At 36.6% G+C, this 21,395-nt stretch overlaps 1 protein-coding gene across 1 annotated transcript in view; it reads right to left on the bottom strand.

Annotated features, from left to right (window-relative positions):
- Positions 1-21,395, bottom strand: part of pdgfd (platelet derived growth factor D) — a 66,401-nt gene that overhangs the window by 18,063 nt on the left and 26,943 nt on the right. Inside the window, exons 2-3 of the mRNA XM_015399039.1 lie at positions 9,386-9,575; positions 6,011-6,188 (exon numbers count right to left, since the gene is read on the bottom strand). Of these exons, the coding sequence (XP_015254525.1) occupies positions 6,011-6,188; positions 9,386-9,575 (368 nt within the window). The remainder of the gene's footprint in view (positions 1-6,010; positions 6,189-9,385; positions 9,576-21,395) is intronic.

Below are 21,395 nucleotides of genomic sequence, written 5' to 3'. Positions count from 1 at the left end.
GAATCACTCTTCTGGCTCAAACAACCAAACCGTCAATAAAGAATATTTCTTTTTTTTGGCACTAGTCTGGTTAAAGCAAAAATTAGTTAAAGTATGAGAGATTTTTCAATATCACACATTAGACATGACTGCAGTCTATTGATCACCTTTTTGAAATGTTAGCAATGAAGAGAATTTACTGAGCAAATCATGCAGGTAAAGTACTGTAACGTAGTTCTTTTGTTTTAGGGGAAAATGTCTGAAAATCTTTTATCAGACTGTATTTCCTTAGTTGGATTTTTTTATACTCTATCGCCAAATTAATATTATTTTTTATGAATACAGTTAACAGTACTATTATAAAGTTAAAGTTGGAGACTTTGCTCAGTTAAAAAGTTTTAGGGGGTTTTCGAAAGAAATATCAAAATTTTTTACTTAAAAAAAAGAACAACCCTAAAAAAAAAAAAGTTAATCAGATACTATATATAATTCTAAAATAAGGAAAACAATGTAGACCCAAAAAAAAAGAACAACCCTCATAAAAAAAGAAGTTCATCAAATACTATATATAATTCTAAAATAAGGAAAACAATGTAGACCCAATGATTCTTGTCTGTTCTTGCCAGATAAGCAATCCCATTACATCATTCCCTGTTCCCTCTACTGCACTGGCGATCAGGTTTAAGTGGTTACACCTGCGACATCGACACTTACAAAGAATTGCTGCACCTAGAAGGAGCACTATATATATTCCTTGCTCTTACAGCGGGTAACTGCCAGATTCTTGAAAGCAAATTGTGTGAGTAGAATGGTGCAGAAATCCTTGTTTTGACCTCCTAATTTTGACTTGCCTCTTTGCCGTTTCTCTCCTGCCTACCTTACCCCTGAATACTCCTGTTGAAATCTGATGTCTGGACACTGATATACTGCCCTGCCTCTTTACCGAGGCCCTTTGACTCTGCCCCCTGTCTGGATTGTTCTGCCAATCAATTCTCTCACCTGGATCCCAGAATCCCCTCTTGTATAGACCTTCTGGAAACCTCTGCCCCATGGACTGCTCTTCTGTACATGACCCCTGGATAAATCCCACACAAGCCTTAGCCCAGTCAAGATTTTTATCAGTCAATCAGTGGTCCGAATCCTCTAAAATTAGTCCCTATGATTCCAGTTCCTTTCCATTTCTGTTCCTGCAAAACTAATTTACTTTTAACCAAATTATTTGAATGCTCACTACTTTTGTAGGCTTAACTGTTTCTGGTCTCCAGATTCTGTCTAGCAATTACAACAATAATACATCATTAACTAGACTTGTCTCCAGACAAAAAAACTCAACACTAATAAAGCTAAACTTAAGCCAGTGTTATTTTTAACAAGCCTTTGTTTTATTTGATTTTTAGTTTGGTTAGGAGTTATAGAGCACCTTCATTATTTTTTTCTTTTAATACTTCTGTTCACTGAAAGAAGAATGCAATAATTCAGGCAAGCTTGACATATCCACTGGTGGTAGGGGATTGGATTCTTATTTACTGTAGCAACCTAGTGGAAAAGACATCAGGGAGCTGCCCCTTTCAACTCCATTTTGAACAATCGGACACTCAAGCAGCAGAGAATCAAGTGTGTGGTAGACAGTGAGGAAAGAGCAAGTGTTTCTCCATCAGCTTTTAAAACGCATGAGTAGCTGGAAGGACATTGAAGTTAAAGGATAAATTACACCAGCCACATTTCTGCTGTTCCCTCTATGCTTGAGCTAAAGCTTATTCTTAGGTTACGACCTAAATATTACTTCTAATCCAGCAATAAATCTTTCCTTTGGATTCAGTGTTATACTTATTTCCTCCATAATTTAATTACCTAAAGTTAACAATTTCAATAGTTTTTCCCTAGACACTTACATGAAGAAATGTTATATATGTATTATGGAGTTGCAGCAGCAGTGAACAACTATATGAAATGTGACATATTTAATGCAAATGATTGCTACTAGGGCAGTTTCCTATCAATATTACAGAATCATAAAAACACAAGAATACTGGTTTAAGTGAGGCTGAAGTTTGTGGTTTTGTGAAATTGTATGGCTTATTTCTTTTTGTTTGCTGTGAGGTCAAATTTGACTTACATGTGACAGATAAAAATTCTCCCTATGACAATATTTCCAAAATTCCCTGATTTGAGCCTTCTATAAAGGTCCAAATGATCCAGGTCTTTAGTAAACGTTGTTATAGAAATGTAATACCAGTCCATACACCCATCTGCTAATTAAGATATTTTTAAATTAAAGAACAAAATCAATAAATATTCAATAACTATCTTCTATTTTTATTTTAGGCATATTTTCCTTTTTGGGAAGATATGCTTTTAATGTAAAAAATTAAACCTTGATTTGACACAGAAATATATTTGGCTTTAATTTTTGTTTAGACATTCCCAAATTCCCTTACAATTATAATAATGTTATCTTTTTTATTATAATTCTGATTAAATGATGTAAAGAAAAACAATAAACATCCCCCGAATTTACTGAATGACCAATATTTATTTTGTATACCTACTTGCCATTCACAAGTTATATAGCTGGTTAATTTGTCAAGCTATTTACTCAGTTTGAACATGTAGTTTGTTGCTTGACCAAATATGGTGCTTGTAGCTTGTCAGCTTCAGTTTTAAAACAGTGCTGCTTCTGATTCATAGCTGTTCATGTATTGAGAGACCAGAGACACTGTATGGGCAAAATTTGTCTTTCTAGTAGGTGATAAAGTGCTATAGCGTTCTGTCAGCCAGCTGATAGAGGACTAAAATTCTGTGTGTGGAGCAATGATTGAGGAAGCAACAGTGACCACCATAGGTAAAGGCAAAGCACAATCTGGGATTTTATGCATAAAACAGAACAACATATATTTGTGATATTTAGAATTCCAACTTTTTAATACCTTTGTATAGCTTAGTGCAAGGGAAAGGTTGTATCTCTAATAAAGCTGGTCCCTAGAGCAATGGATGTTTATCTATATAGCACATTTCAGTAACAAGCCTATAAAACATGCTGTAGATCATCAAGACACAAGGAAATAAAATAAATAGAGAATACAAACTTAAAACAATGTTATTTATTCTAAAAGTTAAAAAACAATCAAAGGCCAGTCCAAATAAATAGGTTTTTAACCTTAACTTAAAGCAATTTAGGGTTTCAGCACTTACACAGTAATCTGAAAAGTTGTTCCAGATCATGGTGCATAAGAACTAAAAGCTGCTTCTCCGTGTTTGTTTCTTTTTTCCAAGGACATTAATAACACAAAGTCAGTCTAATTCAGCTTGTCCAATGCAGCCTAATTCTTAGGCGATAAGCTAAAATAAAGGGCCAAACAACAGAGAGCAGGACGGACAAAAGTTTGAGGGAAACTTCGGCTTAAGCAGCTCAGGAAGTGAACAGTAGGACTTATATTATCTTATTTTTTGTTTCTTTCCGTTCTTACCTCCACTCTGCTTCTCTTCTCATTAAAAGCTCTACTTTCATCCAGTCCACGTAGCTCGGTACCACACAGCTGCCTTACTCTCTGGTTCTCTCTTTGTCTCTCGTAGTCTGGCTTGTTTTAGTCATTAGCTGACATCCTGATAATGTCTCAGACACCTGTTCTGCCCTTCCAGTGCTGCTTCTCCTCATTCCGTCCCTCTAACTCTTCTTTTTTCCCACTTTTTATTTTCCTCCTCTCCGTCTCCTTATCTTTCCGACAGGTCTGGAGAGAACAAATTAGACCTGCTAAATTAAGCCACACACAGAGCTCGAGCCTAGCTTTGGGGAGAAGTACGTGTGTGAGCGTCTACATGTCTGTTAAAGATGGAAAGATACAACACTCACACTCAAATACTGGTGCTCTTTGAAAATCTGGTGAAACTGATCTAATGAGAAGGGCCTCAAGAGTTGATTACTAGCGGTAATGCAAAGGGTTGTGATTATTTGACCAGAGGAGAGATTACAAAAATTGAGTAGAGAAGGAAAAAATGCTATAAGCTTCTGAACTGAAAAAGATAAGAAAGTAATTTGTGGTTTACACAGTGGTAGAGTAAGTAAGTAGGTATATTTAAGTAAGAACTTTATAATGGGGTGTTTCTCACATATTTCTCACATCATTACAGCCTGAACGGGGGACTCAGTGCAAGACGTTTGTGGGTTTTAACCAGCTGGTTGGCTGGAGTCTATTTCTAGTGTGCATTTCTCCAGGTGGTTTTCTCCAGGTGGTCCTTCCCACGATCCAGATTCATAAACCATGAGATTAATTGGTGAATGAAGATTAAAAAGAGTGAGCACGAATTGTTTTTATTTCTCACAGTATTAGTGCTGTCATTCAATAGCTAGTTTCCAGCATGTGAACTGCTTCTCAATCAGTGCAAAAAGGGACAGGCTAGGGACATGGCTGTATAAAGATATCCTCATGCATCTATTCCACCATTCAGAGGTTGAAAAACTATGGTTATTCGATAAACATTCAATAAATTCCAAGGTATTTATTGGAAAGCTGGGAAAAGAGAGCCAATAGAGATGTTGTGAGGTGGATGAACACTCACATTTTAGAGCAGCCTAGAGACATCTGTAAACCTTAAAGTTGTTTTTTTAAACTGTGGGAGGAAGCAAGAGTGAATCTAAAAACTCTTCAATGTAAATATGCCAGAAATGGTTCAAGAGCTAATCATCAGTAATCCCAAGACAAATGCTAAAAACATCTAAGACTACATTCACACAGCAGATCCTAAGGCTTGGTTTCGATATTTTGCTGAAATCCAATTTTTGGTGAGGTCTTTTATACTACTAATTAAATGCAGACCCCCAGAGGACTTCAGTTTGAATGTTTCAGAACATCAAAGCGACCTGCACGAGCAGAAGGATATGTCACACAGCAGCGCATGGGATCTTCAAGAAGTACAGCTTAAAGTATTGATTGCTGATTTGAATACATGAATAATAAAATAAATGGGCAAATATATACAGTTAAAACATTTCTTAAAACTCTAGGCAGTTTTACACGAATGTTACTTTTGTTAAGCAAAAATAGTAATTAAAACCCAATTTTAACCTGGAAAAGTAAAATTTAAGTACCGTAAAATAAATAAACCTTTGATCTAGAGTAAAAAAGGGGATAGTATTTTTTACTTTTGTCGATTTACAGGACAGGTCCTGCCTAAACACTATCATAAAGAAAGACACATAGAAAAACATTAATCTAGAGTATTTTCTTCATTAATTTTATTTCCAGACATTTTACCTTCAGTTAGGGACTGTGTATAGTGGTTTTAGTTATGGTACAGCAGCTGTGGGTGCATAAAACCTAAACATTTATCTTACATCTGTTTCCTAAAAGGAAAAATTGTTACAAGAGGAATAGTAAATGTTTTCCAGTTTGAATTCACTCAGTAAAATACAAAGATGACACTATAAAACGCTAGTTCATAAATAAATACACATGCTGTCTCTTTCATTTCATTTTGTCTTTGCTTTTATTTTATCTCATGACTCTTTTCTTCTCAGATAATAGGCAGTGCCAAGAGCTCTTCATCTCTTCCTCTTTTTACTCTTAGGAGGAACCTTTTTAATGCCTTTTTGACTTTCTACTTTCCTTTCTTTAGCCCGTCGATTATAGAGCAGAGTAACATCTTAAATTCAAAGTCCCTCTCTTTGTTCTTTGAGCTTCCTGACAAAATGACAAAGCAAATCTCCTTATCCATTCATTTGACAGCCTGGAAGAAAAAAGCTTTGCATCCTCCCAACGTCCTGTCCTATATCTCTCCATTTCTCCTCCTTTGTCAAATGGATGGATGAGTAAGGCTTGTTTGGGTGTGAAAGCTTGGCATTTTCAGAAAGCTTTGCTATGACCACTGCTGCACCATTCTTCAATACAGCTGGTTTTATCTTTCTCTTCATTTCCCATTACAGCAAAAGCTGTTTAAGAAGATTTAAACTATGCTAACACTCAGATAGACACACAGAATGTTAAATAAAAAACATCTCTAATTACTGCAGCTCCAGTGTGTGAGGCTAACTTACCACAAGTGAGTAGTGGATTTTGAATCCCGGCTTTGCGACAAAGTAATCGTCCGACTTAAAGGTGATTCTGAGTGTGTTGGATTTAGAGGTTAGACTAGAGGGTGCCTTCTGTCCACACCAACGTCCCCACTTTATGGTGCTGCTCTGGGATTTTTCCTCCACCTCAACATAGTCATAACTGGAATGACAGAGAAAGGTAATATTTTAAACAGGCCAAATTTAGCTTTATTAAGTTTAATTAACTCTCACATCTTGCACTTCTTTAACTCCCAGAATTCTGATACTACTGGCTCCCACTCGCCGTCAATTTGACGGGTGATATTTTTCCCAATGGAATGCATGAGTATTGATGATGTCAACAACTGAAATAGTGTGCCACGAAAACCCAAGGTGGATATGTAAACCTTAAAACAGGTCTTGTGCTGTATATATTTCTTAGAGGCTATACTTTATACTATTATTATTTGTGGTCTAAATTTGTATTCAAAATAAATCAGTAAAATAAATAAGACTGTTTGACTACATAGTTTCAAAGTTTAACATTACAATTTTATTTACAGAAATTGATTGATTACCCCCCCGAACATTTTCCACCCACCACTTTTCATATATATGACAAATATCATGGGTTTTTTGTTCACCGCTGATGCACCTGGCACTTTTTTTCTTTGCCTCGCCAAAGCTGACTCTTCTGCGGGGTAGGGGTTGGTAACCTACAGCTCTCTGGAGCGCATGCGGTTTGCACGTAACTGTTTTACCAGTTCAAGGATAAAGTCTCTGGGTGAGACGGTGATATTCAAGCCGCTCCTGAACAAAACCAATGCGTTTATAGCTGCTATGTCCAGGATATATACAGACAGCCACAGGTCACGTTTGCGTTGAAGCTTGTACAAAATACTTTCTAATGATCTAATCCAATACAGCCACGCCAACCTGTGTGTAATTATGGTAGACCATGTGCTTTTGGGTCACTAGGTGTACCGGCTAAGGTGTGGGCAGTGCTATCTAAAACTTGAACAAAAGTTTCACTTTTGACTGATGGGTCACTGATACAACTGCATTTTGGGCGAACATCCTCGGACTTCTGAACCACTTCCTACCCAGTCCTCTTCATCTTCTCTTCATCGGTCCCTCTCTGACCAAATCGCTATCATAAATATTTTGAAGCATTTCTAAAGCCTGTTTTGCTGTTAGATTTCTTTCTGAAAGCCATTTTTTGGTATTAGCCAAAGAATTCAAGGTAGGATTTTGGTTGCTAGGCAACATTACTGGACGTCAATCAAGTGTGAGAAGAATTTACAATGCATCTAATAGAGCCGTCAAAATGATGGCTATGGGTGATTGAGGTAAAATTAACCATATTTATTTTTTACGTTTTTATTTTATAAAAAAAAACTATGTGACTATGAAGGACATATAGACACAGGAAAAGTCAATTAACATGAGCAACATATTATTGATGTAAATAAAGTTCTTTCCCATTAAAATCTCAGAACCATCAAAATGACAGCCTTGAGAGTTCTAGTGTCAAGTAAAAAAATCTATAATTATATCTACACCTGTCTGCCAAAACATTCTGCCACTTAAGGTTAATTCCCAAACATTAATAATCTCTCATTAACAATATTTTTATAGGTGGAATATTTTAGGCTGTAAGATCACAGTTTGTCCATAACACTGATGTGTTTGAAGCTTTCACAAGCATGATGGCTTTGTTAAAGTATTTTCAGAGCAAAATTGTGATGCAAAGATGACTGGCCAGAGGACCTCCGAAACTCCAGCTCTTTGTGGGGTGGGCTAAAATTCCTGAGAAAGTAAGAAGATTCTGGTATAAAAGTGCATCAGAATCTGCGTGACAGAGTTGAGGCCTGAAGCAATGGAGCAGGGGGGCCTGGCATGATGAATCACTGTTTCTTTTACGTCACATGGATGGCCGGAGGGTCGTGCATTGCCTACCTGGAGAACAAATGGCGCCAAGATTTTCTATGTGAAGAAAGCAAGAGGCAGAGTGATGCCTTGGGCAATGTTCTGCCAGGAAACCTTATGTCATCCAATTCATGTGGATATTACCTTGACACATAGACCCTACCGAAGCACCGCTGCAGAATATGCCCTTTTTTGTGTAAACTTTATTCCAAAATAACTCTAGCCTCTTCAAGTAGAATAATGTGGTCTTAAACATATTAACATTCGATCAGAAATTGTTTTTAAGCAGCAGAACAAATTAGAGGAGTTAAATTGGTCTTCCACTACATTCCAATTCGGCATAAGTGCTGCCCAGGTCCTATCTATGGATGGCCCAAAGCAGAACTTTCAGGACCAAATACTATTGCTAACCTTCAGGGGTGAAGCGCAGTCCAAGCATTTCAGGTAAGGCCGTTCAGCCATCAAATACACAATTAGGCAGTTGTTGATAACGTTTTAATGGATCAAGTGTAGCATAATCTAAGAACTGTTCATCTCAGTTTACATTAATATCTGACTTTAATCTGGGTTTGGTTTTTATGCTGAAAGTGAAAATGAATAAGTTTAAAAGACCTACTCCAAACAGTGCATTAGGATATTTAACAAGTTTAGTATCTAAGGATTTAAATACTGGCATTGCTTTTGTTCCAGTAACCCCACTGTGGTTAATTCACAGAGAAGTTCAGATATTTAAATTGCCACTCTACTAATATGGACCTATATTTCCTGTCTCCTACATTGGACAACTGCTTCATATTTTATTTTTGTCTTCTTTTGCATTAAAACTAGGGCTGCAACCAATGATTATTTTGCAAATCAAAACTTCTTTGGATTTTCCCATCCTTGAAAAATGTTTCTTTTCTCTATTTCGCAAACTCCAATTTTCTTTTAAAATTATGCTCACACAGACAACGGAGTTGCATTTTAGAATTAAATAATATTTTTGTGTTGTTAAACCCCCAAGAACACACTTCTTAAGTTTTTGCCAAGAAAGAAGACTTCCCCTGTCAACATTTGAGGCATCACAGAACTCTTTTCTTGAGTATGTACTTTATATACAACGGTAAATTATTTAACATTAGTTTTTACTTCTTGTCATAATTTCATTTACTCTGCATAAAATGTCCTTGATTTAAGTCATTCTCTCAACTTCTGAGTTGCAAACTTTTTAATCACTTTTGTCTTTCAGACAACTTTTCTCTATTATACATGCCTGTGATGCATCACTGATCCCTCCTGTTTGTCCTCTGTATCTCAATCTTCCTTTGTCTTTCTCTCCTTTTGTCTCTCTAAGGGTATTTTATGTCTTCCTCTTTGTCTTCCCATATCATCTCCCGTAATCATGCAATCTGAATTCCATCCCCGCCACTTCGATCTGTTCTCTCCATCTTCCTTAAGCTTGTCTTTTACCTGCACTTTCCTTTCACAGGCTCCTCTATGTTGAACTGTTCATCAAACTCAAGGTGGATGACGGTCCCAGGTGGTGACAGCAGTTTCCATGACAGGCACAGGTTTCGGGGATAGGCTTTGGGGTAGTTTGGGCTGGAGATGAAACCGCCCGCTGAAGTCACCGTGATGTTTTCGTCACTGCGGTACAAGTCTGTGGTGGGGTGAATGAGGTATGTTATTGATTTCAACAAATAGTTGTGAGGTCATGCACTTCACAGACACAGCTGAAGTCAAAAAAAATTATTCACAAAAAAGGGGATAAAAAAAGAGATTTTAGCAAACATGAGAAGACTGAAATATGCAAAATGAAATTTATGATACATGTTTTTGACAAAATACAGTTTAATTGTATTTCATCGTTATGCATCGGTTAGTAAGCAGTTATGCCCCAGGGCCTTTGGTTCTCAAACTGGGGTACATGGGCATTTATACTCAAATGTTAATTGCATTAACTGAGGTGTAGAGCTAATAAGCACCAACAGCCACAAAGATGGCTGGTGTGCTAATTATCCTTAAGCTGGAACCTAGTTTAAAATGTGTTAAATAACTCAACTTGGCCATCCTCTAGCATTTAATGCCATTTTCATTGTCAGTGCTAATGACTATAAGCAATGCATGCTAATAGCAATGAGTAGCATTCAATTTTAGATTTTTTTTTTTTTTTACCCCTGTAGCAATATCTTAACTGAAGATGCTGTGTAGAAGCAAAGCATCACGTGGAATGGTATTGAGGATAAATATAGAGTGGGGAGTTATTTTTCAGGATCTGGGCTTGGCTACTCATTCCCAGTGAAAGAAACTATAGGAGATTTTGGACAATTCCATACCCCCAAATTAGTAAGACTTGTTTGGTGATGGACACTTCGTCTTTCAACATGACTGCATCAGTTACCAAAGCAAGGTCCATAACAACATGAATAAGAAAGTTTGGCGAGGATGAGCTTCACTGGCCTGAAAAGAATCATGGCCTCTACCTTAACAGAAAAACTTTGGGATAGATTAAAAGTCGAATCTGAGAGCCAGTCTTTCTAATCAAACATCAGTTTGTGGGCTAACAAATGTGTTATGGAAAAAAAGGTTGAAACAAACCATAAAAACATACTTCTAAACATGGTGGACAGCCTTCCTAGAAAAGTTAAAGGTGTTCTAGCACCAAAGAGTGGATCAATGTCACATTGACCCATATAAATACTGCATGTTAAGTTCATGTGTGGATCAAGGCAAGTCAGCAAATAACTTTGGCAATATGTTGTACATTTTGTATAAAAACAAAGTTTTAAGAATAATTAACACTTCTCTTCTTTCTAAACACGTTACTTTTAATCTCTTACAATACTATAAAATATTGTCTCAAGTCTCAAAATTTTACACATTACAAAAAGTATTTGCCTTTTTTGACATCTGATACATAAATACCATTTAGTCTAATGAGATCACATAAACAAATATGGCATAGTATTTACCAATATAAATATTGACTTTTTTAAAGCAGATATAAGTTGTCACTGATCAATTAAAGACTTTAGAATTAATTGTAAAAAAAAAACAACTTAATACTTAATTAATAAAAAGGTCCAACAAAAAGTGGATGAAACAGAATAGAACAGAATTTCTACATACAAAGGCAAGATAATTATTTTTGAAGCACGAAAAGGGTTCAAAATAAACATGAAAAAGTTCTTAAAACTATTAGCAGCCCAAGGTTAGTAAACATTACTGATTAATAAAATGCGTTAAATACTTTGACTCTAGAATACCTGCATCTCTGTTAAAGCTGTGGTGTTAGGGACAAACTCTTTAAAATCTTGCTCCATGGCAACAATAACTAGAAATGGATGGAGCTGAAAGCTGCCAATATATACATGGAGAGAAGTAGATACTCAGTAAAATCACCAGGAATTGAACTGAACATCAAGACCAGTTTTGCGTAAACTAAATGTGTGAACAAGCAAATCCGATTGGAGTAAAAAATAAAATAAAATAAAACATCTACTGAAAATATGTAATGATAAATGACAATAAGCATTAAAAACATTGATTGTCTGCATGGTTGAATTCTGTGTGTTGTAAAAAGACTATATAAGCTATAAGAAGATGATTTCTTCTAATAACTATATACGCATCCTTCCTTCTTGATATTACTCGTATATCAACTGCCAAACAAAACTGTGTTGTTGACCTTCTTATAATTACACACAAAGTCTCACACACATCTTCACAAACAGAGAGAAACACACAACGTCAGAAGGTCAGGATTTGTGCTGAACAGGGCTGACAGGGCGATATTTTCTAAGTGCTATGTGGTTTTTTTCTGCAATAGAGCTGAATCCGTAATCAAGGTGCTGCAGTATGCACCCCTGAGAGATGATGATGAAGCTCCAGCCTTCTCATCCACCTCTTTTCTTTAAACTTCATCTAATTTTTAGCCTTACCAACCTCTCGGTTTCCTCCCTAACTGTAATTTACCATTTTGGTGTTATCCCGATTCTCATCCAAACACAACAACCTAAAGGTCTTTTTTGAAATTAGAAACCTGTCATATTTTTGTTCAGATTTTTGCTTTGGTAAATATGTCAATGCATAGCAATGCAAGGCATGCGTGATGATGAAGACGATTTGTTTGTGTAGAATCCTTGTACCATGTTTATTGAAGCCTCACTGTGAGGCTCTGAAGTAATTGCATCAAGGAATGTCCTTAATTCAAGTCAATAGGGAACTCAGCATGACTTAAAAAGAGCTTTCGATTTAAAAAAAAATGTGATTACAAGTGGAAAAATATTTACAACTCCTATTAATCTATTTTGCCCTGGCATATAATTATTTAATGAATGAATGAGTTGATTTATTTATGTAGATATAACAGTTATAACAATAATTGATCTAAATTGGAGTCAAAGTATTCTAGATTATGCGCAGAGTAAGAGTTATGTAATAAACTATACTGCAATCAAACTGGAAATGTGTATTTACTAGCACAGCCATAATGGCGTACTAACATAGGTTTCATGCATTCACTCTTTCAATGACAATAATGTTACTTTTAGCCCTACATGGAAAGAATGATAAAAAAAAAAGCAAAAACTTGTAAATCTACAAATACCGTTTTTAAAATGTCTGTGCGTGGGCTCCTTGTGACTGCCTGTGACATGTTAAAAAAAACCAAACACTTTTCCAGAGAAATTGTGCAATACTTTCCATATGGCACTGGCCCCTTTTGGACACTGCTGCATAGTTACATAATTGGCTTAAATATAATTCATGCAGTGATATCAGTGACAGTTTTTCAAATTTATGCAAATTAAATAATGATTTGAAAGTGCATCTGTGTGCATCATAATCATAGGAGAAAAATTACGCTACTTATAAGGCAAAGTAATATTTGCCTCTGATGGGGGCAAATAGTAGTTTAGGTTATTGATTGCAGGCTAATGCAGGTTTGAATCCTGTTTACGTTAGGGAGGGTATCAAGTGTAAAAACTCTGCAAATTCTGTAAGTCTGTAAGCAGTAGTAACAGTTTCAGTGGCGACCTCTGAATAATGGAGCAGCTGAAAGGACTCATCTTCATAGAAAAAAGTTAGATTGAAGTTTATTGGGTCAAAGGTGATGTAGCAGAATCTGAATGCAGATCTGAAGGCCTAGAATTTAGTTTGAAGTAATAGCTGTTAACCTTTCCGGCAAGTTCAAAAATTAAATTTTTTGAGGAATGCTGCAAAAGAAGTAAATAACTTTGTTTTAGTATAAATGTAATAGATGTTAAGACGTGTGTATTATCATCACTAATCTATATAAAATAGAAAGAAGCAGAGTCTAGAATTTGTTTAAAAACGTATTTAAGATACTTACTCAAATAATAAGTGTGAGAAATTGTAAAGGATACATTTGTATGATTCAAATTAATAATAATTAAAAAAAACTTTTATTTTTCAGGAAATTTAAAATATTTTATTTAGTTTTGGAAGGATGAAGTCAATATGCGATTTAAAAGAAAATATCCAAAGTTTTGAAAAAAATTAATTTTCATCCCTTGTCATGAATGCAATTGAATGGGTTTCGATTTGGTCATCAGCTGAAGGATTATAACACACAAATACGCTTTGATTTAAACTGTACCTTTATAGCTCCTCCTATATGGGTTAGGGTTAGAAGCCTCCAGTCCGGCTTCTATAGGAGTCTTGTTTCACTTTGGCAGACGCTCACCGGTTTTCATTAGCAACTGCCCCTGTCTTTAACTCCATCCATCTTCCTATTAATGCTGATCAACACTTTACTGTCTCTCCTAAATATAGGTCTCCCCATGATGCTGCCACAGCCATGCTTCAATGTAGGAATAGCTGTTGAAGGTGGTGTAAATTTCATTATAATAAAAACTTTGAAATGTATAGGTTTTCTTCCACTTCCCAACTCCACACTAAAGGTACATTGAAGTTTGTGTTTGTAAATTGACAAAATGTAAGAGTGCAATAGGTTTCAAAGATGCTAGTAGGAAACTCAACTTGAAAATCAGTTTAGTTAAACACAATTTACCTGATTTCAGTTCTTCAAATGCATAAAGAGTCCTCATAACTTACCTAAAGGTTAATTGTGAGCAGTTACAGAAAATCTGGTGATGCTTCTATTATCTCCCTAAGAATCTGACTCACACTTTTGATAAATATAGACTTGCTAACTCCCTTGTTTTTTCCACATTCACCAGCATGTATAGTCTGACTTCGCCAATTAGACTTTAAGACTCCTGATCTGACACTTAAGTAACCTTGACAATGATGCGGTGTGACTGTGTTTTGCATCTGTGTGTATGGTGGGCAGATGGGAGGGTGGATGTGCCAGGTTTCAAGAGAATATTTCTTTAAACTTTGTGTGGATCTGCATGAATGTCAGGTTTGCTTTATGTGGGTATATTCTCACTCATTAAACGTGGCCCTCCCACTCCCAGTGCCAGGGTGTGATGTTCTTCGTGCTTTCAAGATCTATTTCTGATCCAAGTGCCAATCACACTTTAATCACCCAGCAACATGGTGCATCAGAGGCTGAAAAATAGCTTTCACACTGAAGTACTGCAAGTCAAACGAAAGGACTTGATAACAAAGGAATTAAATCTTCAACTTTTGGATTCAGTCAAACTTGAAAGGTGAACTTGATCAAGTCACAGGCATGCAGTTACCTAATATTAAACATCCGCCATTTTTAATAAAAATGTCTGTTCTCTGCAAACCTAACACATTTTTTCCTGACTGACAGTTGATACATCTTCACTAAGGAATAAACTCCCACAGGATAATACCTAAAACAAGGCAACCCAATTTCTTCCATCTGCCATCTCTGAACATATCCAGACTTCCTTTCATCTTCTTAAATTAATTCTTCTAACCAAACAAAGCCAACAGAAAACAAAAAAAAAAAATAAAATACATGGAGAAACAGGATGTTGCTTGCATACTTAGGGGCATTCCATTCTAAAAGTGAAGCAGATTAATTGGGCAAAATAGGTTTTGGGTCACACAATGTTTTGACAAATTAGCTAGCAGAGAGCAGTGAAATCAATAAACTGTTGAAAAGTAAAGTCAAACATTAGCACCTCTAGAAAGTTATACTCAAAGATAAATCAGGTTTGTATAGGTCCATAAGTCTCTTCCCAGTATATTATACTGTTGACTGAATTTGTTTGAATTTTGTCCATGACATCACAGAAGACTGGAGTATATTTCAGATGTTGCTCTAAATGTTAACACATCTATAACTCAGATGATATTATTAAACCTTTCGGAACCTTACAAAGTTATTACATAATCATCTGGGCTGATCGAAATTGTTTAAGGGTGTAGCAATTCTATTGTGTTTAAAAGCCCAGCTTTAATCCCCAAATTGAAATGTGTGCAACTAAATTTTCAGCAAATATCACAGAGAGCATTTGACTGTCTCTGACAATCTAGGGCAGTGACAAGGAAAAGGCAATGAGTTGACAGTGAGCAGGAAGAATCCAACCTTGATTATACTTTTGTGGGAGACTTGAGCCAGACTGTGGAATATCTACAGAAATCACATCACATTAACAGGAAACTAAACAATCACAGCATGTGGATTTTTGATAGGCAGTAGCAAAATCATAAACAAGTCTACCACAGTTGTTTTGAGTTATTTAGAGATCATAAAAAAGAGGAGGCTTAGCTTTCCGATTATGTCAAACTTGTGGAAATTGAAAAAGACTTGACAAGTTAAAAGCTTGCCCTCTCCCACATAATACCAGAAGAAATCACTCTTCAAACTTTTCATAGATTCAGCTTAAAATGGGCTTGTGTGGAGGTCCAATTAGTAGTGCAAAATCAATAAATGATTTTTTTCCCCTTAATTTGTCCCCTTGATTATTGCATCTTTTTTTTAAAACAATAATTATAAGAAGTTATTTTGTAAGTAAAATAGGCTGGTGCCTATCTCCGACAGTTGATGGGCAAAAGGCTGGATATACCCTGGACAGGTCAATACTCTATAGAAGGCATTTTCTCCCATGCATGCACTAGTAGAACATGCAAACTGTATGTGGAAAGACCCTGGAAATCGAGCCCAGGACCTTTGTGTTTTAAGGCTACAGTGTTACACTGTAGCAAAAAAAAAGGAAAAACAAATATTTCTCCTTTACTTAAAATTTCATGGTTTTTGCTGTCTTTCTTAAATTTTGCAGACTTGCACATAACACATCGCATTTAATAAGATTCACTAGACCGACTTGACGGCCTTATTTTAACGATTCACAAATTTACTTTCTTAAACATTATATCATACCCCAAGTTCTGGTAAAAAATTACAGAGATCCTATTTTTCCTGTGTTAGCTTCTCCTCACTGGCTTGATTTTAAGTCCAGAACATAATTAAATATCTCCTTCTCACATATATAGCCCTAAATAACCAAGCTCCATCTTGTATCAGGGATCTGATCGTTCCTTGTGTTCCTAACAGAACACTTTGCTCTCAATGGTTGCTAGAATTTCTAAAAGTAGAATGGGACGTAGACCTTTTAGGTTTCAGGCACCTGTTCATTGGAACCAACAACCAGTTTTAGTCCATGATGCAGACACCCTGTCGCTTAGGCTTAAAACTTTTCTTTTCTACAAAGCTTATGGTTAGAGTGGCTCAGGTTATCCTGAACTATAGTATACTATAGCTCAGGATACTATAGTATCCTGAGCTATAGTGCTGCTAAAGGCTTAAGACTGCTGGAGGACATAAGGATCCCTTGTTATCATTCTGCTTCATTCTATCTCTATTCTCCTATTATACAATAATTGTTAGTTCAACCTCAAACTGTATACTCTCTCTGCTTTTTCTCATCATTGGAGCTTCATCTGGTCTGTTTCTGTTTGGCTGTAAAACCATCCTTAAGAGAATATCAGCTATACTGTTGCCTTCAACACCTTTGTTTATAGATGTTGAAGCTTGCCCTGTTTTTCAGTGTATTCCTGTTTCCTTTACGGTGACTAACTGTATATGCTCTTTTACATCCTTTAACATGGGAGCTGGCTCGAAGCCTGTCTGCCTGGCTGTGTGTTTCATGGACGGGGCCGCCTGTGGAGCTGGCTGACACTAACCTTTTGTACTGTATTTCTGCTTCTTTTTGTATATTTGCTTCTATCTTATTAAATCCCAGTTTTTCCTCGAAAGATGGCCGCTCACACTGAACCTGGCTCTGCTGGAGGTTTCTTCCTGTTAAAAGGGAGTTTTACTCTCCACTGTTGCTGAATGCATGCTCGGTGTGAGGGTTTGCTGTTGAGTCAATGAGTTGAGGCAATAAGATGTTTTTCCTTAGAGAATGTATTCTTCCAATCTGACTGTTTGATCTGGATGAATTGTCTCTGTAAAGTTCCTTGAGATTAAGTTTTGTGAATTGGTGCAATATGAATAAACTGAATTGAATATTGTAAATCTATTGGTCATCCATTAAAATATTGGAATCAGGTGTTCCAAGCACATCCATTGGCAAAGGTGTATAAAATCTAGGCAGCTAAGCATGAAGACTGTGTTTAAAAACATTAAAAGAATGACTAATTCTGAGGAACTCCAGCATGGAACTTTGATAGGATGCAACCTTTGCAAAAAGTCCAGTTTATAATGCTGCATCATTAGGAAATGGAAGTGATTGAGAGCAACGGAATTTCAGCCACAAAGTGGTAGGCAACATAAACTAATGCAGTCACGGATGTTGAAGCACAAAGTGTCAAGAGGTCACTAGCATTCAGTAGAGCCAATCAATGAACTAGGGTTGTCAAAAGTATCGATAATCAAAAAAGTATCCATACTGAAAAGTTGTATCCGGATACAATACTCGTTTTTAAAAGTATCGATACAGTGCCATCACCAGTGGCACCTAAGCAGTCAGTTATCAAGCTTGCTTAATATTGTGCACAGCATACAACCTCAAATATTGTTCTTATTGTTTATTGTATTTATTTATTGTATTTTATTTATTAATGAAAATATTTCTGTAGAATTTTGGAGTCTTTGTTTTTATTCTTGTGGTATCAAAAATGACATCGAGTATCAAATATTTTCCTTAGTATCGGTATCGAGTTGAAAAGTTTAGTATCGTGTCAACCCTACACTGAACACTTCAAAACTTCAGGTTGACTTCAGATTATACCAAGAACAGCACACAGAGAGCTCCATGGAATGGATTTCCATGGTCTAGCAACTGCATCCAAGCAATACATATACAAGTGCGATGTAAGGCTTGGAAAGGTGTTGGGTGCAGGGGTGCAACGCATGCAGCCACTGGATTCCAGAGCAGTGGAGATGCCTTCTCTGGAGTGATGAGCACAAATATTCACAAGCCATGAGAGTTCCCCTAGCTCATCAAAGCTAAGCCACCATGTTCTGAGAATGTGCAGATTGGCCCCTGTTTACGTTTTTGCTTCATTATATACATGAATTTAAGCAACAACAAAAAAGTCACATTGAGCATCACGCTGCACGGGGAACAGGTGAGTCTTAAAATGTGTGCATGTTGGATTGCAGGGCTACTACTAACCAGTGAGTTTTATTGTTTAGGAAGTCTAGACTGGTAAATAATTTGGGCCGCCACATATTCTTCTTCCTGGTGGATTATTTATTTATGCACCTCTAGTGGTTTTTTTAAGTGCCTTGAATAAATCGTTCGCAGAATGTTTTTTAAAGGACGTTTTCTTAAACACATTAATCAAAATTCAAATCTTAAATGAATTTATTTTATTATAAAACGGATTTGCTAATGATATATTGAAACTGGCATTGAAGAGTAGCTAGATCATGCCCCAGAACAGCTAGATTTGGTTTATTTAATAAAGCCAGCTTGCACATCGAGCGTCCAGCAGGCTGAGATGCTATAAGAGCCCAGACAAAATAAAATAAAGATGAATGTATTCCCTGTTCATTTTTTTTACTACTGTTATCATATAGCAAGCAAAAACTGTTTCCCATTTCTCCATATTATGTCCCCCAATTCATTGAGGATGACAGTTCATGGTACAGAAAAAAACGTTATTTGTCTAATTAATTTACTGTTTATGTTGGATTTAATTTTATGCCCTGCATAGATTTTCGTGTGCGCTAAGAATGTGCCAGCAGTGTGCAACCGCCCAAGCCCTAAGCTTAGAGGGAACATTGAGTGTGGGGTGAAAGACTTCAACTTTCATAGACTACTTTACTGTGCTCAAAGGACTTTACAGGCACATATACATAATATAGTCATATTCTCCCCGGCTAATTACAGCATGTCGATGTTTTGGCTTTTGATGACAAAGTAAGAAGTATCCAAGTAGCAGCAAAACACTTTCAGAAACATCCTTTCAGCACAATATATACTCCGTGTCATAAATGTGCATTGGCTGTAGATGAGAGAGGCCGTACTTACTCCCGCAGAGAATTTCTACCCATAAGGAATAACCAAAGCTCTTTCCATCTGGCTAAATTTTAGCTCAATGCATTTGTGAGTGTATTTTAGTGTGTCCATGTGCATCACTGTGCTGCTTATCAGAGCTGATGCTGGCTCTGCCGTTTTGTCACTCTTTCATGACAAATCAGCTTTAGATTTTCTCGCCTGTTTTTCAGTCATGCTCACACAAGCATAGAGGCATGTAAAAAGGGAGAGAAGACACAAAAGTTCACACACAAACACATGCACAGAACTCAGGATTGTATGCACTCTGCATGCAGAGGGATGTCAGCTTTGGTCATTATCGACTATTGCTCCACATCTACTAACTACCTCTTTTGCTTTGATTCTTCAATCTTTCAATCCAGCACCATCTTTTCTATATTTTTTCCTGTAGTTTACTGAAGAGCAGTCTGACATTGCCATTTTCAATATCTCTCATTACTAAACTGAAAAATTACTCCATACAGTATGCTGATGTACCGTTAATTTATTTTACTTTTTTGTTTGTTTTGTTTCTATTATCAACATGAAGCCTATCCTTAAAGCTACACCATATTAACATTGGCCATGATTCTTGATGCCAAGATACAATGTGTTTCTGCAGTAAATCTACAGTATAAAAGGACTATGTTATAAATGTTTATAAGAAGGAATGTTGAACGATTTGACACAGTAAATAAAAACTGTAAAGCAACAATCCATAACTTTAATTCCAAGTATTAGCATAATTCAAGATGTATTTAATGATTTGTTAAATTATTGCAAAGCACTTGCCACCTATTGATGCTGCCCAACTCAAAAAATGGCCTATGTTGGATCAGCCTGTGAATGAGTCATATGACCAAGAATGTATCCTTAAACATCAGAGACTGATGACACTTTATCAGACTTATTTTTTGATTCTCTAAATTGTGATATAATCTAGGGGGTTAAATGTGGCCTTCTCTTTACAAGTAAACTCTTCGACTTCTTATGCTACTGGTTCAACAGTTCTGCTATCAGATCCCATATTACCGAGGGCAAATGCTTAATTTGCAACAGTGCGGTGAATCCAGTAGACTCCAGGGTGGCAAAACTTGTAAATCACACATCTAATGGCCATAGAGACTAAAAATTAAACTGTGTTGCTTTAAAGGTATACTATGCAACCGGTGTTGATTTTCCAGCGAGGCTCTCCCCAGAGGGCGAAAGTAAAAGTGCACTGTCGTAAATATGCTCAGCTGTTCTCCTGGTTTCTCCGTCAAGCCAGGCGCGGTTGTTTTGAGCTTAGCAGACAGGCGAGCGCAACGAATCACCATGTCTACTGCGGTAAGTGACTATTTTGATCCAATTTTCGAGTTTGAAAATTTAGCATGTTAACTAACCATGATAACTGCACAAATATCGCCACTGCGCTGACAACGAGCATGCCTTTCACTGAGGGCGTGTAGCAGTTCTCGCCGTAAAGCAAGACCGACTCTCGCGATGCACGAGACTTCTGAGCCTGTGGGTGCGGGCCGAGGGCTCCTGCTCCTCCTCCTGTATTTCCCCTACAGACCACCAGGGCGGCCGAGAAAACCTTTGTTCAAACTGAAATGACTCATTTAATCATCCAAAACGTTATGGAACACATTAATTAACTGAAAAATGTTGCATAGTATGCCTTTAAATGTGACCAAGAAAAAATGAAGCCCGAGCATTGAATTAACGTCATGCTGCAGACAGCTGGAGATTACATGTTCATGAATTACAGAGATTGGAATGTCCAGTAGATTACACCTACATGTCTTATGCCTGCTACATTCAGCACTGCCATTAATCAACCTTCATTTGTTACACTAATCTGTGTAACATACAAGTCAAAGACAACACAAGTGAACACATAATGCAGTTTTTATATGCGTGATTCTTTTCCTTAAGGGGACAAATATCCAATCCTCTGGGGCCTTGTGCAAAAAGGGATTGTTTCCTAGTTTCAACAGTGGTTAATTACACCTGAGTTTACCTTCTTTAGCAACACCCTGGCCTGATTACTGATTTCTTTACTGCCAATAAAGAATTCACTTAAATACCACCTGCCTGACAACCTA

The sequence above is a fragment of the Cyprinodon variegatus genome, unplaced genomic scaffold (assembly GCF_000732505.1).
Source record: "Cyprinodon variegatus isolate N-32 unplaced genomic scaffold, C_variegatus-1.0 Scaffold983, whole genome shotgun sequence".
NCBI classification, from domain to species: domain Eukaryota; kingdom Metazoa; phylum Chordata; class Actinopteri; order Cyprinodontiformes; family Cyprinodontidae; genus Cyprinodon; species Cyprinodon variegatus.
This window is presented reverse-complemented; position numbering and strand designations above follow the sequence as displayed.